Raw genomic sequence first — 22,292 nt, forward strand, 5'->3', positions numbered from 1 at the left:
ATGGAAAGAACGATACATCCCTGATTGTTGTCCAACACATCTGGAAGGCACCTGGATGTAAAAAATTGGTAAAGGATTTCAAGATTTTAAATCTTCTACCTAAAAGCTCCATAGTTAGCTCTAAAAAGATATCACTGGAACTTCTCCTTTATTCAAAATTATATGTCCCATGTAACTTACATACAGTTTAAATAGCCATCTGTAAATTCCATAGAGTTTGTGAATTATTACTCAGTCTCTTCTCAAATATGAAATATTTTTTCTTTGATTGGAAGGATAACATTTGGACTGTAAATCAACTGTTGCCAGCTTTATTTATTTTGCCTGTTGTACAAATTCAACAATGCAAGTCCCACAATGATGTAACTTTAACTCACTTATCTTAAATGTAAATCCACTTAATATAAAACATTTTTGTCTCTTACCTCATTTAAACTATGTAAAATTTTAATAGAGAAATAAAAAGATCCAGTCTCAGTAACACAATTTTGTTGTAACCCATGTTAGCGTTTCATTTGCTTTCACAGGATCAAGCAAACTATTAAAGGGGGCCAAAGGTAGGGTGTGAAGTTTGGACTGCAGGACTGCTTTTATAGCATCTTAAATATGTTGATTTAGTCACTTCTTGATACTGTAAATCAGGGGTGTCAAACTCAATTTCATTGAGGGCCGCATCAGCATTGCGGTTGCCCTCAGGGGACCGGGTGGGTATGGCCAGGGTGGGTTTGGCCTACTGGGTGGGCGTGGCTAGAGTGCGTATGGCCTACTGGGTGGGCGTGGCCAGCTCTACATCGTTCTCATCAAGGGTGCCTATGGGGGCCTGGGCAGGAGTGGGACAGATCTGAGGGTCTCTGGCAGAAGGAGGGTCTCTGGGCCAGGGCCAAGGCAGTGGGGGCTGTTCCCTCACTGTTTCCAGGATGGCTTCGCGGGCCACATGAAACCACTTCGCGGGCCGGATCCAGCCCCTGGGCCTTGTGTTTGACATGTCTGCTGTAAATGAAGTACATAGAATTGGCAGGGCCTCCTGAAATGTGTGTTGAATGAAGCCTGAAGAAAGCTCATGCTGTGAATAAGGAGTCAAATACATAAACAATAACACCTGACTGAATGAAGCTGAACTGGACTAACTTTGGACTAAAACATTGCATGAAGCCATGTTTTGAACCAAAGATGGTTTTAACTGGGGGTTTTTTTTTTCTTCAGCTCTTATGGAAATAGTTGATACAAAATAAAACACAATGTCCTGTTTACTTTGGGATACTACTTTAAAGTGAAGAAGCAGAGGTAGTTCCTGACATTTCTTTTTGATTGTAGTATCCTATTTGATTATGCAAGAATTCAGATTTTAGTAGAACATATTGGGATTTATAAAACTAATAAACAATGCTGAGATTGCTATTATTTAAATATATTTATTGTTGTAGAATTACTACAATATTATTTATATTCCACATTGCTCTGTTATAATGTTATATTATCAAAGAATTTTGTTTCTAATTACAGTGGTAGACACAATATTTTGGGCAACTGGGGAATTTTTTAATTCAGCAGGGCATCCAAACCATATAATTGGAACCATAGGGTAGTCACCCCCTTGACTTTTTAAAATCTTCCTTTGGATAATATTTAAACAAAAATTGGAATGTACTATACTGTTCCATAGTTTGAACTAATTTTGGGGGGGAGTCATGTTTCAATTGATTCTGATTTATTTTTATATTTTTAGTCAATTGCTTTGTACTTTGAGTAATCATTTTAATTACATTACAGTTGCTTCATTTATTTAATTGAATGGATCCTTTAATGTATATTGTTTCTATTTTTAATGACTTAATATCACTATTCTAATAAATTCTAAATTGATTTTCCTTTTTGATGCAAAAGTTTACAGGAACAACCCAAAATGAAGGGAATTTTTTAAAAGGAATAATTTTAGTAGGCAATTGGTTCTCTTGATGGCTGATAGTGAGAGAACTTCAATTTTCTCATGTCATGCTAAATGACTTGCTGGACCAGTTTTTCAATAGTCGCAGGAACGTTGTTTGATACAAAACATATTATCACCTTAATGAGCGTGCAAAGTGTAAATTTCCAGATGGAGTGGCATTGAGCCTTGGATTTGATATGTCAACAAATAACAGCTTAGCACATGACAGTGTTAATGCTTCTTCTCTGCATGAGAGAAGAATTGTTTCTCCTATAGAGAAACAGTTATGATGTCAGATATATAAGGCTTGTGCCTTGGCAGAAAAGATCTGCAATATCATTCTAACATACAGTACTGTTATAAACAAGACAATTTACAAAAGCAAAGCCTATGCACCACATGCCTTTCTCCATTAATGCAGTTTTATGAGTTTGAATATTCTATATATGTTTACTTTTCTTCTGTCACGTTCTCATCATGTACTAAATAAATAATAATGAGTTTGAATGTCCAATTCAATCATAAGCTAAGCGTATAGGCTAACCTAAGCTGAAAGTTAGTTAGTTGTGATTTGATATGTTGTGCAGTGCAATCATAAGAATAATGTTGTTCCTTACAGAGGTTCAGTAATAGCCCTCCACAAAATTAGATTAAAACACAAACACAGAGAAGGAATTTCCTTACCACAAGAATTTTGCATTTGAAAAACTGTTAGTATGCTGTGCATTTACTTGGATAAAAATGATCATATTTTCAGATCCACTTCTGCCTCATTCATTAATGTTTACTTGGAACCTCCTGTGTTACAGCCAGTGATCATCGGCTTCATTCAAAATACAATATTGTACTAATATGTAAAACAACAATTATGTTTTATTATGGCTTTTGAGAGGAAAAGGTAATTATTCTATCCCTAGAACAATTATAGTTAAAGTGGATATTAATTAGCAACTCTGTTTATTCTGAAAGAAAAAACAATTTAAAACTCAGGTTCTTTTTTTAAAAAGAGTAGAAATAACCATCATGTCTATGGGATGTGATAGAGAAATATAATTTCTCCCATTTTTTAAAAAAAGCTACCTTTTTATAAATAAAAAAATGTTTTATAAAATTTTGTCATAGAACAATAAAAATTTGTGTCAAGAAATGTTTATACTACGTCATTGGTCAATCTAGTTTAGTTTTATCTGTAAATTACATACAGCTACATCTGCCAGATTAAAAAAAACCTTTGTTGCTAACTATCCATAATCTTTGTATCCAAGATCATATTAAAGACTTATTTTACCATTTTAAAAAGTTCATTGCAAACATTATAGATAGGATAACACAAAAATCCACAAAAAGTTTCTAAAGAAAATCTCTGAATGCACTGTTTAAAATATCTTTCACTTAGAACAGATATTTACAAAATAATAATAACAATCCCACAAAGTGAGATGGTATGTCAGTGTAAGCCACTACTGTTTCTCAAGCACATTAATAGTCCAATTCCAGCAAAGAATTTCCATAAGAAACACTGGTTAAATTTTCATTTATTTCAGTGTAAACCAATTGAAATGACAATCACTGACTTACATGTCAAATTGCATAGGTAGAGGATATGTTTGTCCTGATAACATCATCCAGTAAATTTTATTGAGAATAGCTTATATTACTCTAGAATTAACTATTTGTCAAAGAGTTACATGACAGGTATATGTGTATGTGTGTGTATGTATTTTTGTTTATATATCTCTCTGTGTGCTCATATGTACTGACTGGACTATAATTTTGAATTCAACAGTGCTTTGAGTGTAATGAATGCTTTGTTTCAGCAAAAAATGTATGTTTTCTTCATATCAAGCACATATTTACATATTTGTGGGAAATTTATGGTATGTATTTAGTGTGTGTGCACAAGTGCGTCTATCTGTAGCTATGTAGCTAATTTAGAGTGTTGTGGAAGGACAGTAAATAATTGTTTTATTTGCTAGTATTGTAACTTTTTTGGCCAGGGATGGAATGAACTGTCAGTGTTTTTTTCTTTTTTCTTTTTTGCCTCGTGCCAAAATAGTTTGGCTGGAACATACTGAAAAGGGGATTGTTGGGACATATACACACGTCTCTGGAACTGACATTTTTTGGACCCAATGAAAGCAATGAAAGAAACATTTTTAAAAAGTAAAGACTGGCACAAAAAAAATAATCAATTTACTCTCTTGAATGTACTTGTACTATTTATTTAACCTACTAGTTTTATCAAACATTCTGGGGCCCCTAGAAAGTTCCTTTGAAATGTTATTATGCTTACAAATTAAAGGTATAGATCAAGGGTATGCAACCTTGGCAACTTTAAGACATGTGGACTTCAACTCCCAGAATTCCCCAGCCAGCCATGGTATAGATAGATGTAAAGTAAAGACATAGATATACATTGCTACAATACTCTGATGCAAATTCTAATATTGGTTTAGTGAAACATTCGTAAGATTATAAAAACAGCAAGCATTTTTGTGTCTATTCTGTTTAGAAAACAGGATTTTGGCTATTAGATCTATCTGGTCATCATCATAACATTAGCAGCAATGTCATGATCCAGTTTAAGTTGCATTTTTAACATTATTTGTACATGATTGGTGCCAGAATGTGAAGAACTACAATGTATTTGAATATTCATTCTGTTCAGATAAATGGAGTGCATTCAAATATATTTGTTCAAATTCATATCTTCTTTTTTATTATGGGTGCCCTGTGCCCTGTTTTAAACCCACAAGCAAACTGTGATTAAACTGAGATTCAGAAGTCACTATCACAGTTCTCCCCCACTTTCTTTTTTCCTTGTTAATCTTAATTAGATTATAATCTTGAAGGCCCATCCAGTTTCTTTATATCTCTGCACAGCTCCTTGTTTATTTCAAGTTTGTAGAAAAAGGCTGTACTTTTTAAAATTGCCATCCCCTTTGCAATTGCTCTAGGTGTGCAGGTGTGGAACTATAACCAGGCCGCGGAAGCGTTGGGGAATGGGTGTGTGTATGTGTGCATGTGTGAGAGCATGTGCAGCTTCATTTGTGAAAGTGGTGCAAACACGTGTACAAAACCATCCTCTACCCCCCCCCAGCCACCATCTCCACCGATCCACCAAGTTAGAAAGGTTGAGATACACTGAACTATATAACACCTTAAAAGTTAGGAGCGGAGATTACTGACAGAAGAAAATTAGTGCATTTCAGAACATGCTATCCTTTGCAAGCAAAGTGGTGGAAATCCTTTCCAAAATGGCATAGTAATTTTAATCATAAGAATGGTTGGATACCGGGACTTCCGGTGGCGACGCAACGCTGAAGACAGCCATTTTTGGGCTGCCCGCTCCGCAGCTGTGTTTTTCCATCGTAAACAGCGCCGATCAGCTGTTTAGATGGATTTGAAGCCCCCTCCTCGGGAGAAGAGGAGGGGTGAGGCCCAGGTAGGGGTTGAGCTCTCCGGGGCCGCCTGAGCTGAGAGTTTGGGCGGCTGAAGGATTGAGCCCCCCCGAAGCCTGGGTTGCTCCGAGCTGCGCAGCGTCTCTGCTCCGTGATTTATGGAGCAGAGCTAGGCGTTAGCAACCACCCCTGCCAAAAGGAAATACTTTTGATTATCAAGATGCAGGCAGAGCAGTACAGGAGGTCAAGGTGATGTAGACTCTTATCTTTACTCTCTAGCTCAATGGATTTTATAGCTTTAAAGTGAAAGTGCACAATAAGTGAAAGTGGGGGAAGATGGCGGCTAAAACTTCTAAAGCTCTTCGGAGTGCGGGGTCTTCCCTGGTGCAACAGACCTCATTGCAAGCTTTGCTTCCTCCTGCACCTCCTCCGGCATTGACGCTTAAGGATTTACAAGATGCTCTTGGAAAGCATTCACAATTGATGTCTGACATGATGGATGAAAAGTTGAAAAAGCTGGAGGAGAAAATGGAGAAATTGGAGAAGAAGATGGAAGAGAAGTTTAGAGCAATGAGGGTGGACATGTTGTCTATGATTGAATCTGTAGCTGAATGTGTGCAACAGCTGGATGTAAAAGTGGAGGATCTCAGTCAAAAGAACTCTATATTAGAAGCAAAGGTATTAGAAAATGAAGATATAAGGGATAAAATGGACGGAGAATTGAGCCTTGTTCAGTATCATCAGATGCAGTATGCTATTAGAATCAGGGGTTTAAAGGAGAATTGTAAAGAAGATTTAAAGCAGCTGATTTCTGAGGCTCTGGAAGGGGTACTGGGCCAGCCAGCATCTGAAATTGAGGGAAATATGGACAAAATTTTTCGTGTAAATTCATGGATTGCAAGACAGAGGAAGTTACCCAGAGATGTGGTGGTCTATTTTACAAAGAGAGTAATTAGAGATGAAGTCATTCAAGCTGCCTATGATACTAAATTGGTAGTGGCTGAGCAAGAAGTCTTGGTTTTAAAAGAGATTCCTCCGAAGATTTTAAGGAGAAGGAAAGATTTTGCATTTCTAGTACAGGAACTTAAGAAATGTGATATTAAGTTTAGATGGGAGATTCCAGTTGGACTGGTGGTGACGCACAAAGGTAAAAGACATCGTCTGGTTACTGTGGCCCAGGCACGTGATTTTTATAGTAATGTGTTAAAAGCAACCCCCCTATCATTTTTGGAAGCTGTAAAGGGATACGGCGAGGGAAAGCTTCAAGATGTTGCAGATAGACAGATAGAGGACAATGGTGTTGGAGGGGATCAAGTTACAGTCTCATCGGTTGTTGCAGGAGGCCAGAGGATGACGCGTGCCGCCCTAAGAAGAGCGAGACGAGAGCAAGAGCAAGACCAGCAGAAAGTTATGGAATCTCCAAAGCGTACTTACAGTGAAGCTGTGGACGGGGCATGGTCCAAAGAAGTTATGGGGGTTATGACAGACGTGCTCCAAAAGCTTTGGGGTGTCAAGATTGGTGATTAAATTTTTAAATTAGAATCTCAATGGATTAAATTTATCATAGAGGAGAAATAAAGTTTTTTGTTTTTTTAATATTTAACACAATTTAAGATTGATGTTATTTGCTTGCTAGAAAAGTATATTAGGGTTATGGACTAAAAGTATGTGTTGAACTGAGAATGGGTACGCAAGCTCCCAATTAACAACAAGTTGTCTTAGAGACTGCCTAAACCTTTTTTTATTCTTTTTACTTGAACTCAAGGATGATTTGGAACTGCAAGACATTTGGCGTGATACATGCAAGAACTATTTTTGATCATAGTTTAGTTTGGTTGGAGATTATTAAGGTTAACAGAGATAGGCGCTTTTGGCGCGTAATTGAGAATTTGTTTAGAAATTAGAGAAAGGTGGGAGAATGCAAATAGTAGGTGAAATTTTTTTTCTTTTTTTTTTTGAAATTAATATGAATAAGGACTGGGATTAAGAAAAACTATTCTGAGTAAAGCTCTTTTTCTGTTTTCTCTTTTTCTTTTTTACTTTATTTGTAATATTAATATTGTTTGTATTGTTTGTATTCATTTTATATGAGCTAGAGGGAGATAGAATTAATAGTTTATTGTTGATAACATAGGGGTGCTTATGTTTGTTTTTTGATTTTATACCCTGTATTTAGCTCTGGGAAGTCGGGGGGGGAGGAGGGAATGGGGGAGAGGGATAGGGAGGGCTAGATAGGGGTGGGATTAAAGTCAAAATGTATTGTAAAACTTTTTAAATAAATAAAAAAAAGAATGGTTGGATACCAAAAATTTTATTATGGAAATAAAAAAAATCCACCCAAACATTAGCTAAACATAAAGCCCAAAGACTGCAGCAACTCTGGCACCAGTGGCTGGCAGAGAAAGATTGATACTGATTCCCAAATATGCTAGCCTTTTGCAGCAAAGCTAACAAAGAATCTTGTGGCCTCTTAAAATCTCAACATAATTATTGTAGAATAAGCTTTCTTTCACAGACTACACAGATTAGGGCATAATAAACCATTAAGGTGAAAAAAACGTTACAACACTGTAAAATATTTATATCCTTCCTCATCATATGTGGAGTAGGCTAAAAGTATTGCAAAATAAGTAAACCAACAACCAACATGATTTTTTGTAACTGATATAAATGATACTATGACACAGTATTCCATAACATTATTCAAGAAGTGTATTAAGTGCACATACAGTATTTGTTCAGTCTAAGCTCCTAGGTTGCAACCACTGATCAAGTTTGGATCTCTTTTCCAAAATTGACTTTTTCAGACACAAAACTCCAGGGTCTTTCTACACAGCTGAGCGAACCTCCTACAGAGGGAATAGCTCTATAAACTTTAGGAACTCATTTATTATGTTGCTCGATCAGACACTGCATTTATTCACACAGTACTTTTATAAAGCTGAGCTTTCATTAGAGCCATTGGGAGGCCCAAGTCTTTTTCTCTTAACTTGAGAAGGTGAAGCTCAAACAGATAATTAACCATGCAACAATGAGGAGGCTTGCCGAGTAAGCAGTAGTGTGAAAACAGTTACTCTTCACAAAAGAAGGGAAATTAGCTGGCTGGATAAAAGAGGAAGTGTCAGACTGGAAGACTGAAACACAGAAAGAAGGACTGCCAGCCTAAGCAGATAGCTCTGATGCATCATTAATGCCATTTTTAATACCTAAACTCCACAGCTGTCCTAATCCAAATGCATTTCAAACGCCACCCATTATGAGGAACGAATGTACCACACTGAAACGATTGCCCTTAAGCTTCCCATGTTCCTCCTTTTCATCGTGGTCAAAAATTGCCAACAGTAAAATATCACAAGTTCTCAGTGCAGCATCTTTGTTCACCACGCCAGGGCAAACCAAACTTCTGAAAAAGAGAAATTCACTATCTTCGTTATAACAAAATATACCATTTTTTTCCCCTTGCGAAGACTAATCTCTCCAGAAACAGAAAGTTAAGTTTGATTCTGTTGTCTTCATACAGAGCAGATGTATTTATTGTGTGTGTTCCTCTTCTAAACTACTTTATCCAGAATGGTGTTCCCTGAAGCAGGCTTTTTTTCCCCCTTTTTGGCAGAGGTTCAGGTGCATGCAGTGCCAAAAGAAATAGAATAAACAAACAGTGCTTAATGCAGCTGGCTAGGTAATTTACATATTACTGCACACTAAACACAGAGACCTGAATATGGATTAGAGCTCCTGTTATGACAGAAATGCTATATAGATAAAGAAAATTAAAATTCTATCTATCTCTCAATTTACCGTTCTCATGAGTGACATTTTTCTGTGCAATATATGTAGAAACATGTATGTGCCTTTTAGGAATACATTAACATCCACAAAAGAAAATTATTGGGCAGAAAAATATATATGAGAAAATTGACACTCTTGGTGTTTGTTCATAGCTTTGTACAGGCATTTACCTGAAATAACCCTCTAAGATTAAATCAGGAGCCATACAGAAGCTCTCATCAGCCCAGATCGTTTATACATTTCTGTTAATTTTGTGGGAAGATCTGAAAGGATATTTATTATTGTACTTTTAAAGCTCACGCATGTCTGCTCATACTCATTGGTACTAGAAATGTTGTAACATGCAGTCTTAGGATACCTGGAGGATGTCAGAACGAAACTAGTTGATAAAAAAAAATTAAGTACCACTTATTTATTAATTTATTTTAGTTTATGCTTCAGTGTATAGTGAATTAATAAAAGCACTGAGAAAAATACAAAACAAGACCTACTTGATAACATTTTGTATCAGGATCAGACATATTTACTTAATCAAATTTCAGACCAAATATATGACTCCGGGACTATTATATGGCCTGTATAATTCAGTATATAGCTGCGAATCAGTTTAATTAATTCAGTGTGAGAAACTTTTGAGTAAACAGTTTGAGGCAGCGTAGGGTGTGTGTGTGTGTGTGTGTATGTGTGTTTTCTTCATTTTATTCCCTCCATATCAACCCTGTAAGGTAGGTTAGATTGAGAGACATTGACTGATCCAAAAAAGTCCAGTATTTCCATAAAGTTTGATTTGACTCATTCTGAAAAGAACAGTTATAGAATAAACCATTTGTAATAAAACTGCAATTAAAGCCAAATAAATAGGTGTTTCAAGAACAGGGATACTTCAGAATGCCATGATGTACTTCTTTGACCTGATCTAGCAAGGGTGTTTTTCTGTTCGTAATGAATCTAATACCAGGACAAGAAAGTACACACACATATGCAGTCCTCCAACTATGTGACTCATTAGAGGATTGCATATGTTTGTGTACATTCTCAGGATGAGCAACTACTACTGATGGAGATTATTGCTTGCCAGGCAAGGAGAAAAGGGAGTGAATTCCAGAGCCCTTGTATTATACTTCGACCCTCAAACAACCATGACAGTGAGCAGTCCACAATTACATGAGAGGTTGCTCTGCTCTCTCCTGCAATAACAGATTACACAATTCTTCCAAAATATTTTTTACTACAGTCTGTGCAATTAGTGCAACAGTAGTCAGGTTAAACCCTTGGTATTACTGGAATATAATAGGTGGAGATTATTTGTAGAGAATGCTCATTGGGGTTTTTTTGTCCTAAGTTTTGCATAAGTCTACAAAAACTTTTTCAAAAGTTTTATACATTTTTTTGTTCCTTCTCTTCAAAATAATTACCTAATTTGCCATTAAGTCATTTAATTAGGATTGTCCATAGTAAGTGACAAGTTGTACAAATAACAAAACGATGGCTCTTCCATTTATCTCTTAGGTAGACTCTAATGACCATCAGACCGCATATTTGTTTTGCTTTTTCTTAAGGGAAAAGGAAAGAATAGGGACACCATTAGGACCAACTTTACCAAGGCCTGTGTTCTTTTCCCAAAAAGCACAAAAGGAGAAGTGGATGAGGATATCGGCTTAGCAGCAATGCATCATTTTAACACATTTTGTTTTCTAGGTTTGCTTTTCATTCATTATAAAGAATCTGGGATTTTTCCCAACCTTTCTCAAATAGCACTTTCAGCAGCCTCTTTGACTCCTAAGAATAAGCAACCAAGAGAAAAGGCTTCTGGAATGAAAATGCTTGGTAGTGTTGTGTTTTTTTTTAAAAAAAAATAAGCTGTCTCACTACTGCAGATTTCTCCAAGTTCTTACAACTCTAATTAAAATGTGGTAATTGGTTATGTTACCTCAATTACCATGATGCATGGACACTGATGCAGAGCGACACCAATTGAATCCCTTGGGTGTTATACCCTAAGGCCATCCCATTTATTGTGGCCTTATTATTTTCAATTATGTGGCTGGATGTACAGCATACTTTCAAAGCCAACGCACATGGGAATTATGCTGGACACACAGAACAGTGTACTTACAGAAATGTTTGGCGGTAGATAAAAATTTGCATGATGGAATGGAAGTGCTTCTCAAAACCACATGAATAATATGAGTCAGGAATATTATACAGAATCAGAAACAGGCTGTCAGGCTATTCCAAACTGATAATACTGCTTCAGAATTTCTCTGCCTCTATTGGGAATTAGTAACTTCTAGACTGCAAGAGAAAAAAAAATAAGGTTTTATCTGAGATAAATTTGAAGTCTAGGTCAGTGAAATCAAAAAATAGGAAAGGACAAAAATCCTTTCAAAAATCCACTGGAGTTGGTGCCCAATAAATTTAAATCAATGAGAATAATAACTTGTTTATTTTGCAGGATTTTTTTCCTTTTTAATTCTTTCTCAGCTTTATGTCGGGAGCGAGTGATTAAATAAATAAAATGTGTTTTTATATTTTAAAATATATTTAATAAGCAATCTTATGCAAACTCATTCAGAAGTAAGTCTATGGAGTGGATTTATCTATCGCATTATGCCTTGCTTGTTTAACTATGGTTTATGAAACAAACAACAATTGCTGGCTTCACATAATATATGAAGCCACAGATCATCACATGCATTTATTCACGTGATATCAGAATGCACATGTTAAATGAAAAGCAATCATTTTGGCTTAGTAAAATATGTGTATCCAGCCCACACGGCTTGCTGCCTGGAAAGTCAGGACAGGAATGTATGATGCAGTGTATAAAGGATACCTCTAGAAAGAATGGATTCAGAGCAAGATCTGGCTACTGAATGGGTAGCTTAAACTCAGTGGTGAATACCTCACACTGTCTATTTTTCTCCTGAGCAAGAGACAAAAGAAGCATCAAAGCAACCCCTGGTTAAGCCTTCTATGTTTTCATTTTCCTCAGGAAATGAAAAAAAGAGATAGCATATAAGGGTCGAATGAATAAACTGTCCTTTGGAAAAAGATGAGGTAGAAAGCAAGAAAAATAAGTGTGAGGGCCTCTTGTTCTATTGACATTTTCTCCCCCCCAAAGTCAGAGTATAAAAATACAAAATATTTCATATTTACATGTGTTTATTAGGAGCAGTTTAAATATTTCCAAGTTTCAGCTGGGAAAACATTAGCTTTCAGTTACCTTCAGTTAAAGGAATTTTAAAATGTCACTTTGACAATTGATATAGTATTTAAACGTTTTTGTCGGAATATAAAATACTGTATGGAACAGCTATAAAACACAAACAAGTACACAGAGACACATATGCAAACACAATATTAAAACAAAATAGTTTATTCTAGGAAAAAGATTCCCTAATTTACTTCATAGCTCGTTTACTATCCAAAATTTAGAGCATTCTATTCAAAATGCTGCTTTTCATAGATGCTGAATGCAACTCAGATAAATTGGTCAGGATGGCTTAGAATTCAGAGAGTTTAATTCAACACAATGGAATGGCTTCCTCAGAGGAAGAGTAGTTTAGAAATTCTTATGAATCACATACGCACACATAACATATTTCACAGCCATTAGAGAAGGAAAGAGCTTGCAACTAAAGGGAAGAATAGTGGATTAGCAATTAGGCAACTGGATGCATCGAATTAATGTAGTGTTGCTTGTGAATTTTACCTTCTTTGGGAATGTTAAGAAGGGCCCAGTAATCCGTGCTGTTCTTACACCCAGAGGTGTAAACTAAAGGGATTTTGTAGCTGTTGTTCGGGGACACATTTTGAATGTTGAGAAATTGGCATGCACCATTACAAAAATGACAGTGTGGAGGGATATATTATCTTTAAAACAGTTGCATATTAAAAAGAAGGGGAAAGAAGGATCATGCATTAATGCAAATTTGGAAAAGTTAAACTAAAATATAAAACCCTTCTTTCTACAAAATATGAAAACACTGGTGGTGTTAAGCAAATTCGGGATTCACAGGGAAAAGAAAATAACAATTGCTTTTGATCACCATGTGCTTTTCATCCAGAAAAGAAATTTTGGACAGCCAGCTAATAGTCCCAACCTGCAGTTCCTTTACTTATTATTTCCTCTTTGGGGGAGCAGGGAAGGAGGAGAAGAAGAAAGAAATAATACTGAAATTAAACAGAGAAATTAAACACTCAGTTAAATCTCTTTGAGTAGTAATAATAGAATGCCAGTATTTTTTTTTTTATTATTTTAATCCCATTTATATCCTGCCCTTCTCCGAAGACTCAGGGCGGCTTACAATCTAAGCACAAATCAAATGTGCTTAGCAATAGCCTTCATTCTATGTATATGCCTGCTTATTAGGGCTTTCGCCCCCCCCCAGTGGCATTATTACAAAGGCAGCTTATTGCCCCCAACAATCTGGGTCCTCATTTTACCTACCTCGGAAGGATGGAAGGCTGAGTCAACCTTGAGCCTGGTGGGATGCGAACCTGCACTAATTGCAGGCAGCTGGTGTTACTTAGGGAGGCATTAGCCCACTGCTCCACCAAGGCTCTTAGTAGATACCATTGGTAAAAAAAATTGACAAAGAAAAATGTTAGAACAGCACTTTAAAGAAAAGATGGAAATAACTCCTGACCTTACATATTGCATGATGTAATAATCCAAGTAATCTTTTTTCCATATCAGTGACTCTTACTAATATCAAGTAAGATGCCATCAGAGATGCAAACACATCCGCTTTGTTTTATATATTACAGTATATTTTGGACACCCTCAATTAAAACACACATACAGACACAGTTTCCCAGGGAAACTATTCATTTGCCAAGACTGGCACAGCATCAAGCTCAAGGAAGTAGACAAAGCAGAGAAAGCAATTTTGGGATCAACCCAAGAAATGACTACATAGGAACTGAATGAAAGGAAATGCTGTAAAATGCCAGCTTGGAATTGGGAGAAAGCAAATGCAGCAGAAGCTAACGAAATTCAATTCCAACCAGAACATTTGGATTCTAAGAACTCTTTCATCACTGGAATAATGCTTACATACGAAGGCCCACATTTTTGTATGGTGCATATGTTTGCAGCTACAAGTCTCCACAAAACAAAAATATCATCTGCGCTCCAAATCAAACCTGGAAAGAATTTTTAATAGCTGCCATGTCTTGGCAGGAAACAAGTTGCATTCCCTACTAGGTAAAAGATAATTCAGTCCAACAAACAAGGCCAGGTTTCCCCAGGCAAAGACGGAACAAAGCAGTGTGGAGCTTGTGAAGTTCTGTCCAGTCCTGATACAAAGATAAAGTAGTGCTTCTACACTCCTTCTACCTCACTTCCTAATCGATTCCTGTCCAAATAAAGACACAAGACTACTTCACTCCTGCTGCAGAAGCAGCGTTCACATTTAATTAACACATATACACTTATTTAGAGGTACTGCAGTACCTCCAAGCAGTTGCCTGTCTGGAAAAAAGAAAACTTGTTCCCATCTGCAGCACTCTTGCATGTTCAGCGGCCCACTAGGTTTTTCCCATGGTTCTCCTTGCCTCTGCTTGAGGCAGAAGAGGACAGGACCTAAGGTGACATTGAAATGGAACCACAACACAATAGAACAGCTCACTGCTAGTTGCAGGTATTTTAAGTGAAACAAAACAAAACAAAATTACCGTCTCTGCTCCCAGCCATATACCATATATTCACCATCTGCACTATATGAGGACATCGGGAGTGAGACAGTTTGCTGCAGGGTTATCTGGAGTTGCCATACTTCCAGTGTGCTGTTCATGCAAAATCAAACCACTGTTGGGGGTAAAGGTGAATTCTGGAAAGATAGCAACCATACTGTATGTCCACTTCTTCACAAAGAACTTCTTCCACAGTGCATAATTAACCTGTGGAATTCACTGCCACCAGTGAATGAGCTTTACATTTTGTTTGGTTCGAATTGACGAGGACTCAGAGTGGTTAACACTGAACGAGTTTATTGAATACACAAAGTCAACTGTCAACTGTCAAATGTTGCAACCCTTTTATAGAGAAAGCGTTTGAACTGTAACCAATACAAACAGTCTCTTTTCCCGCTCCTTGGTTGTGGCGTCCAATGAATGCACCTTATTTTCCCGCTTTAAACCTTGCAAAGCTGCACTGTGTTTGCAATCTCTTCCATGGCTTATTGCTAACTATTTACATACACAACACCCCTTACCCCCCAGTTGGTGTCATTTCTTTACAAAATCCATTAGGTATTTTGGTGGCCTATGTATTCTGGACGGGTATCTGTTACTTTGGCTATTAGGGACCCTTCTTCCTGGTTGACTGCTTGGCTGCTGGTTACTACTAGACCTGGGCTCTGGGTTACTGGCTTCAGATGTACTGTCTTGTGTATTAGGTTGTGTTTGGGATTCAGTGGTCACTGGCCTACTTCGCAGGGGTATTTCCCAATCAATTGGACTGAATTGTTGTTGTTGGGCATCAGGGAATGTGTCATCTTGCCCAACCTCTACACCGCTTCCTGGCCTAATGTTGTCTGTACTGTTTCCCCTTACTGAGCTTTGGTCCCCCTCAGCAGGCACACACCCACTAGATCTTTTCCTCAGCTGGTCTATGTGTCTTTTACAGATCCTATTCCCTTCCCCCTCAATGATGTATGATAGGGGACCTAAGATTTCAGTTACCACCCCTGGAATCCATTTGTCCCCTTGGGCGTAGTTCCTGGCCCAAATCAAGTCCCCCACTTCAAATGTTCTGTTAGGAATGTCTAATTCAATGTTTGGTTGGAGTCTGTCAGGGTGTAATCTGTCCAACTTGGTCAATATTTTCCTGCCCCACCTCATTTCAGCTGGACTTTTCCCTGTAGCCGAACAAGGGGTTGTGTGCTGAGCCAACAAGAACTCAGCTAGTCTCTGATGCCAGTCACCTCGAATGATTCTTTTAAGCGCGTCCTTCGTGGTCCTCACATTCCTTTCAGCCAATCCGTTGGTGGAGGGGTGGAAGGGTGCAGAAGTCTTGTGCTTAATCGAGTTGGCCTTGAGGAAATCCTGAAATTCAATAGATGTGAATTGTGGCCCATTATCAGACACTATTAAATCCGGCAACCCATGAGTGGCAAAGAGGCCCCTTAATGCCTGTATTGTTCTGCCTGCCGTTACTGAACTGACCGGTACTACTTCTAGCCATCTAGAGTAGCTGTCGACCACTACAAGGAACGTTAACCCCTGGAAAGGTCCAGCGAAATCAATATGAATCCTGGACCAAGGATTCCTAGCTAGCTCCCATTTATGTGTGCGGATGTGCTGTTGTTCAGGCCTGGAACGTTGGCACAGATGGCAATTGGCAACGCATTCCTCAATGTCGTGGTCCAATCCTGGCCACCACAAGTGACTCCTAGCCAGGGCCTTCATCCTTACTATTCCGGGGTGTCCCTCATGCAATTCAAATAGAATAGCTGATTTGTGGATTTCCGGAATTACTACACGAGTTCCCCAGAGTAAGCAACCCATATGAACTGATAGTTCATCTTTCCTTCTGAAAAATGGACTGTATTTTACGTCCGGGCTGGCGTTGGGCCAACCGCTCATGACCCAGGCCATTACTCTCCTTAAGATGAGGTCCTTATTGGTTGCCTCAGCTATGTCTTTAGCAGTTAGGGGCAAATCAGGAATATCTTGTAGGGACATTACTTGTCCCACTGGGGCAGGGTCCTCCTCTGTTGTGCTAAGGGGCAATCTGCTAAGAGCGTCTGCATGACCCATGTCCTTACCTGGTCGGTATTGGAGGGAAAATGAATATGCTGAGAGGAAAATGGACCATCTCAGCATCCTGGGAGACATAATTTGGGGAGTCTGTTTATCTGTGGTAAACAGTCCCAGCAGGGGTTTGTGGTCTGTCAGTATTGTAAAGTTCCTGCCATACAGGTAGTCGTGGAACTTTTTAACTCCTGCCACTATGGCTAAAGCTTCCCTGTCTATTTGAGCATAGTTCCGCTCTGCCTTGGTTAGTGTGCGGGAGTAGTAAGCAATGGGTCTTTGCATTCCCTGGGTGTCTAAATGGCTGATTACTGCCCCAACGCCATAAGGCGAAGCATCGCACGCCAGGTAGATTGGTCTGTTTTCTATAAAGTGGGTTACAGTTGAACTACTGGAAAGGATGTCTTTTAAGGTCTGGAAACTCGCTTGGTGCTTGTCTTGCCAATGCCAAGGGGTCTTCTTATCTAAAAGCCTGTGCAGTGGTTCTGCAATGGCAGCCTTATGTGGCACAAAAGTGTGATAAAAATTTACCAAGCCTAGGAAGGCCTGTAGCTCCGCCTTGTTCCTTGGTTCAGGAGCCCCTTTTATTGCTTTAATTTTTTCAGGGGTAGGGTGGACTCCACTTTTGTCAATCCTGAACCCCAAAAAATCAGTGGATTTAACCCCTATGCTACATTTTTCCTTTTTTAATTTTAATCCAGCCTTTCTAAATCTACCCAGTACCTGTTCCAGCCGCTCTACTAACATTCCTTCATCTTTTCCAGCTATTAGGACATCATCAAAGTAAGGGCATACTCCAGGTATGCCCTTTAAGGTCCTCTCCATCACTTCTTGGAAGATGCCTGGAGCTGCTGCAATTCCAAATTGCAGTCTGTGGACTCGGAACGCCCCCTTGTGGGTAACAATTGTCTGTGCCTCTGCAGCCTCCTTGGAAACAGTCAACTGTAAGTACGCATGCGCCAAGTCGAGCTTGGCGAAGATGGCGGCGTCCTGGATCGTGGCGAGGACCTGCTTCACCGTCGGGACCGGGTAAGCATGCTTTTTCATTCCAATGTTGAGGGTGGCCTTGTAGTCGGCGCAGATTCTCACATCCCCATTGGGTTTGAGGGGTGTGACAATCGGCGTCTCCCACAAACCGCCCTCAACAGGTTCTAAAACTCCGAGGCCTACAAGCCGGTCGAGCTCGGCCTCGATTTTTTCTTTTAAGGCAAAAGGTACCCTCCGGGCCTTTAGCCTGATTGGATTTACTGAGGGGTCTAGGTTAAAATTAATGGGGGGCCCTTTGTACTTGCCTAGGGATCCATCGAATACGTCTGCAAATTCTTTGCAGACGGATTCGAGGGTCTTATTTCTAATCACTGAATTTATTCCCCCAATCCAAATTCCCAGGGCAGGAAACCAATTAAGCCCTATTAAGCTGGTCCTATTCCCCTCCGTAACTATCAAATCTAAGACCCCCTTAAACCCCTTAAAGTTTACTCTAAGGCTGGTCTTTCCTTTTACGATTATTGGACTTTTTTGGAAGTCCATTAATTGAATATTTGTTGGACTAAGTGGAATTCTTTTTCCGCTTAGTTGTTCAATTTTCTCAAGGGTTTCAGTGGAAATTATCGACACTGAAGCCCCTGAGTCGATTTCCATTCTGCAAGGGACCCCTTGCAGAAGGACTGTGATTTTTAATTTTCCGTCCGGAAAATTGTGACCCCTTCCCCGCCGTCTCCGATTGACTCGGGCCACCTCCCTAGGTTTGGAAATTTCACCCGGGTTTTAGGGGTCTCCTTGCCACTAGCATTGGGGGTTACCTTACCCTCTGGCCACACATCGACTTCGTTCAGACGGGTGTCCCGAACGCGGTTTCTGCAGATGGCCTGGATGTGGCCGGTCTTGCCGCAAGCCCTGCACTTGGCGGTACGGAATCGGCAGGAAGCGCGGGGATGGTTGCCGCCGCAGCTGCCACATCGGTTCTGGGTTTCGTTGTTGCGCGGTCTGGTTGCGGTGTCCCGCCACGGTCGTTGTGCCCCGGTCGGTGGTCTTTGCGGTGTTGCGGGTTGTTGCCGGCGGCCAGGTTCAGGCCCCTCGCTTCTGAGTTGTCTTGGTGCCATCTTTCCGAATCGCCTGGAGACTTCGGCGATCTCTTCCTCCCACTGCTGATCCACCTCCCCGCAGTCCACATAGCCCTCTTGGTTAATTTCGGGTGCTGCCGCCATGCTACTGCGGGGGGGGTCGCGATACCCGGTTGACTCATACGTTAGGAGTTCGTCGAGCACTTCCTGTAAATCGCCGGTAGGTTTGGCGATTATTCTATTTTGTAATTGTTCATCACGTAAGCCCAGCACGACTCTGTCCCGAATTCTAATTTCTAAATTATCGTATTTGCAACGTACTGCGGCTTCCCTGACGGCAGCGACGAATTTTTGTATGGACTCCCCCGGTCTCTGATTTCTCTTTTCGAAGATGCGCCGCCAAAAGAGTTCGGACCTTCGGGGAGTAAAGTGAACCTTTAATTTTGCGAGGAGGTCGGCATAGGGCACGCTGGAGACTGGTTGTGGCTGGCACAGCCCGACAGCAACTCTGTAGACCGGTGTGCCGCAGATTGTCAAAAGTGCCGCCGCTTTTTTTCGGTCGTCAGTGATTCCGTTCACTAACAGGAATCCTTCGACCTGACCGATGTATTCTTCCCAATCTTCGGGGAAGTTAGGGTCGAATTGATTTGCGCCATTCGGAGAAATTTTTCCTATTCTGCCGCGGCCGCTCGGTTGACTATGACTCGCTCTGAATTTGCCGCCTTCACGACAATTCTTCCTAATCTCTGGTCTTCTGTCAATCCCACCTTCGTCGCCAGTTGTTTGGTTCGAATTGACGAGGACTCAGAGTGGTTAACACTGAACGAGTTTATTGAATACACAAAGTCAACTGTCAACTGTCAAATGTTGCAACCCTTTTATAGAGAAAGCGTTTGAACTGTAACCAATACAAACAGTCTCTTTTCCCGCTCCTTGGTTGTGGCGTCCAATGAATGCACCTTATTTTCCCGCTTTAAACCTTGCAAAGCTGCACTGTGTTTGCAATCTCTTCCATGGCTTATTGCTAACTATTTACATACACAACACATTTTAAAGATAATTTTAGTAGCTTTAAATAGTAATTGAATATATTTATGGTCTATCAATGGCTCAAACACATCTGGCTTCCAAATTAGTGGCAGGAGAATAAAGGTGGTTGAGGCTACAAAAGCATCTCATTGCCCACTCTGAGAAACAAAATGCTGGACAAAAATGGATCTTGGCCTGATCCAGCAGAGCCGTTCTTAAGTTTTGGTCTTTATTTTACAAGTGTTTTGAGTGGTCTTAGGAATACTGGTCAAAAACCTGGAAATTATTAAACTGAACAGACCCTGTCCATCAGTGGCCATAATCCAAGAAAATGAAGGGCAGTACTAATATTTTCCAAGGATGACATGAATGTTCTGTAGTATGGTGGGCTGGAACAGATTAGTCGTAAAACAATTCTAGTACAGGTAACACTTGACTTATGACAACAATTGAACCTGTAATTTCAAACTTAAGTTGCTGTGGTCATAATATGAGGCATCACATGCCAAGATATGAAATTACAACTCTTTTTGGTTACAATGGTCATTAAGCAAACACCTGGTTGTAAAGCAAATTCATTTTTCCCAAGGATGTTTTTTGCTGGAAACTGGAGGCAAGTGCTGGAAATCAGCAAAAAAAAGTCACAGTCCTGTGACTGTGGAGTGTTACAAATGGCAGTAAAAGTGCCCAAAATGTGATGGACTAGGACTCTTGGGTGCATGCAGCTGTTGTATCTCCGAAAACAGGTCATAAATAACTCTGGGGATATCCATAGTAACTTTGAACCATTAAGCAATCATTCATAAGTCAAGCTCAAACAGAACATTCATGACCTCACATTTTCCTTGCTCTGTGATTTTATTAAAGATGAACTTGGAAATGGTGCAACAGAGGAAGAAAGAACATGAAGTATATAGATATAAACTAGCAGTCACTGGCAGGTTGATACATACCTAAAACTGCAACCGTTTCTGAAATGGAAAATCAGTTCCATAGACTTGCACAATGTCATAATGCCCCTGCCCCATTCCCTACCACAACACTAATTCAAAATTATCCTTAAAAAGGCAATCCCAGATGCTAAAAGAATGTCTACACCTGATTTGCAAAAAAGAAAAAAGAAGAAAAAAGTTTGGACTGAATTATAAGAAGGACGGATGTTATTTATCCATCACTGGAGAGTTTTAGCTCTTCAGAAATAATTTCATTTAGTACAGACATCACACAATGTAAAATACAGAATTGCAATCTTTAAAATAATTCCTGCCCAACCCATTAATTGATGTATTCCATCGTTGTGGAAATTAAAATGTGAATTTTAAGAAAAAAAATTCCAAAAGCAAATTATTTGGCTCCTGTTGTACCTGGCTATAACATAATAAGAAAGGTTGAGATAATGGAACAATAAGTCCAATGGGAATGGATAGGAAGGGGAGGAGGTAAGTCAGACAGGTATCACTTACTGGATGCTTTGCCAACTTCTTCTGCAACCTAGTTTGCCACTGGACTGCTTGCATGATGATAGCTTCCCACCTTCTTTCAAGATTTACAATTATCAGCTGCATCGACTGATGGTCCGCATTCAGACTACAGGTATCCTGATCATCAAGGAGGTGTTGGCACAAACGTAACACTGAGCCTACCCCTCGACGCCTCTGCTTGATTTCACAGCACAGAGACTGTGGACAGAAGAAGGTCAATGTCAATATACTGAAATTGAATTGATTTTATGGTCATCTTTTAGGTTTTGCATTTTGTTTCGACTGTTGTAAGCCACCTTGAGCTCCTGTATAAATAGAAAGGTGGGGTATAAAGCAAATGTATATGTTCCACTATACATTGTACATATACATTGCAAAAATCACTTGTAGATTGCAGCAGCTCTTGAGTGAACAACAGTCAGATCAAAATGCAAATGTGTTCCTATGAAGCTAATTTGAAAGTGTCAGTGATGTCTCCTTCTTTGTTCAATCGTTTTATATTGTTGGTGCCATAGGCTTAACTCATTAAGCCTATATTTATATTCATGAAGACAATTTTTTTAAAAAAAATATTGTTATCTAATAAAAATAGTTTTTTTTAAAAAAAAGTTTCTTTCTTGGATGATTCTACATTGCTTCACAATAGGAGAGGAGGAGGGGGGGAGGAAATGGCTGCAGAGCCCTAAAAGTAAGAAAAGTCCAAAGGAAGACTGGCACTTTTTATTTTCAGAGCAATGACTTTACATTAGGAATAGATTTCTAAACAGATTCCTAGTTAGAGTGGTGAAGCCTACTTCTAATTGATCTTAGGCTACTTTGTAAGTTTTGAAAATAATTGATT

General features: G+C 39.3%; 1 protein-coding gene across 1 annotated transcript in view; it reads right to left on the reverse strand.

Annotated features, from left to right (window-relative positions):
• Positions 1–22,292, reverse strand: part of AKAP6 (A-kinase anchoring protein 6) — a gene marked incomplete at its 5' end in the record, with an annotated part of 248,277 nt that overhangs the window by 12,195 nt on the left and 213,790 nt on the right. Inside the window, one exon of the mRNA XM_083352382.1 lies at positions 21,434–21,649. Within this exon, the coding sequence (XP_083208508.1) occupies positions 21,434–21,649 (216 nt within the window). The remainder of the gene's footprint in view (positions 1–21,433; positions 21,650–22,292) is intronic.

This window comes from Vipera ursinii (genome assembly GCF_947247035.1).
Source record: "Vipera ursinii genome assembly, chromosome: 1".
In the NCBI taxonomy this organism is placed as follows: Eukaryota; Metazoa; Chordata; class Lepidosauria; order Squamata; family Viperidae; genus Vipera; species Vipera ursinii.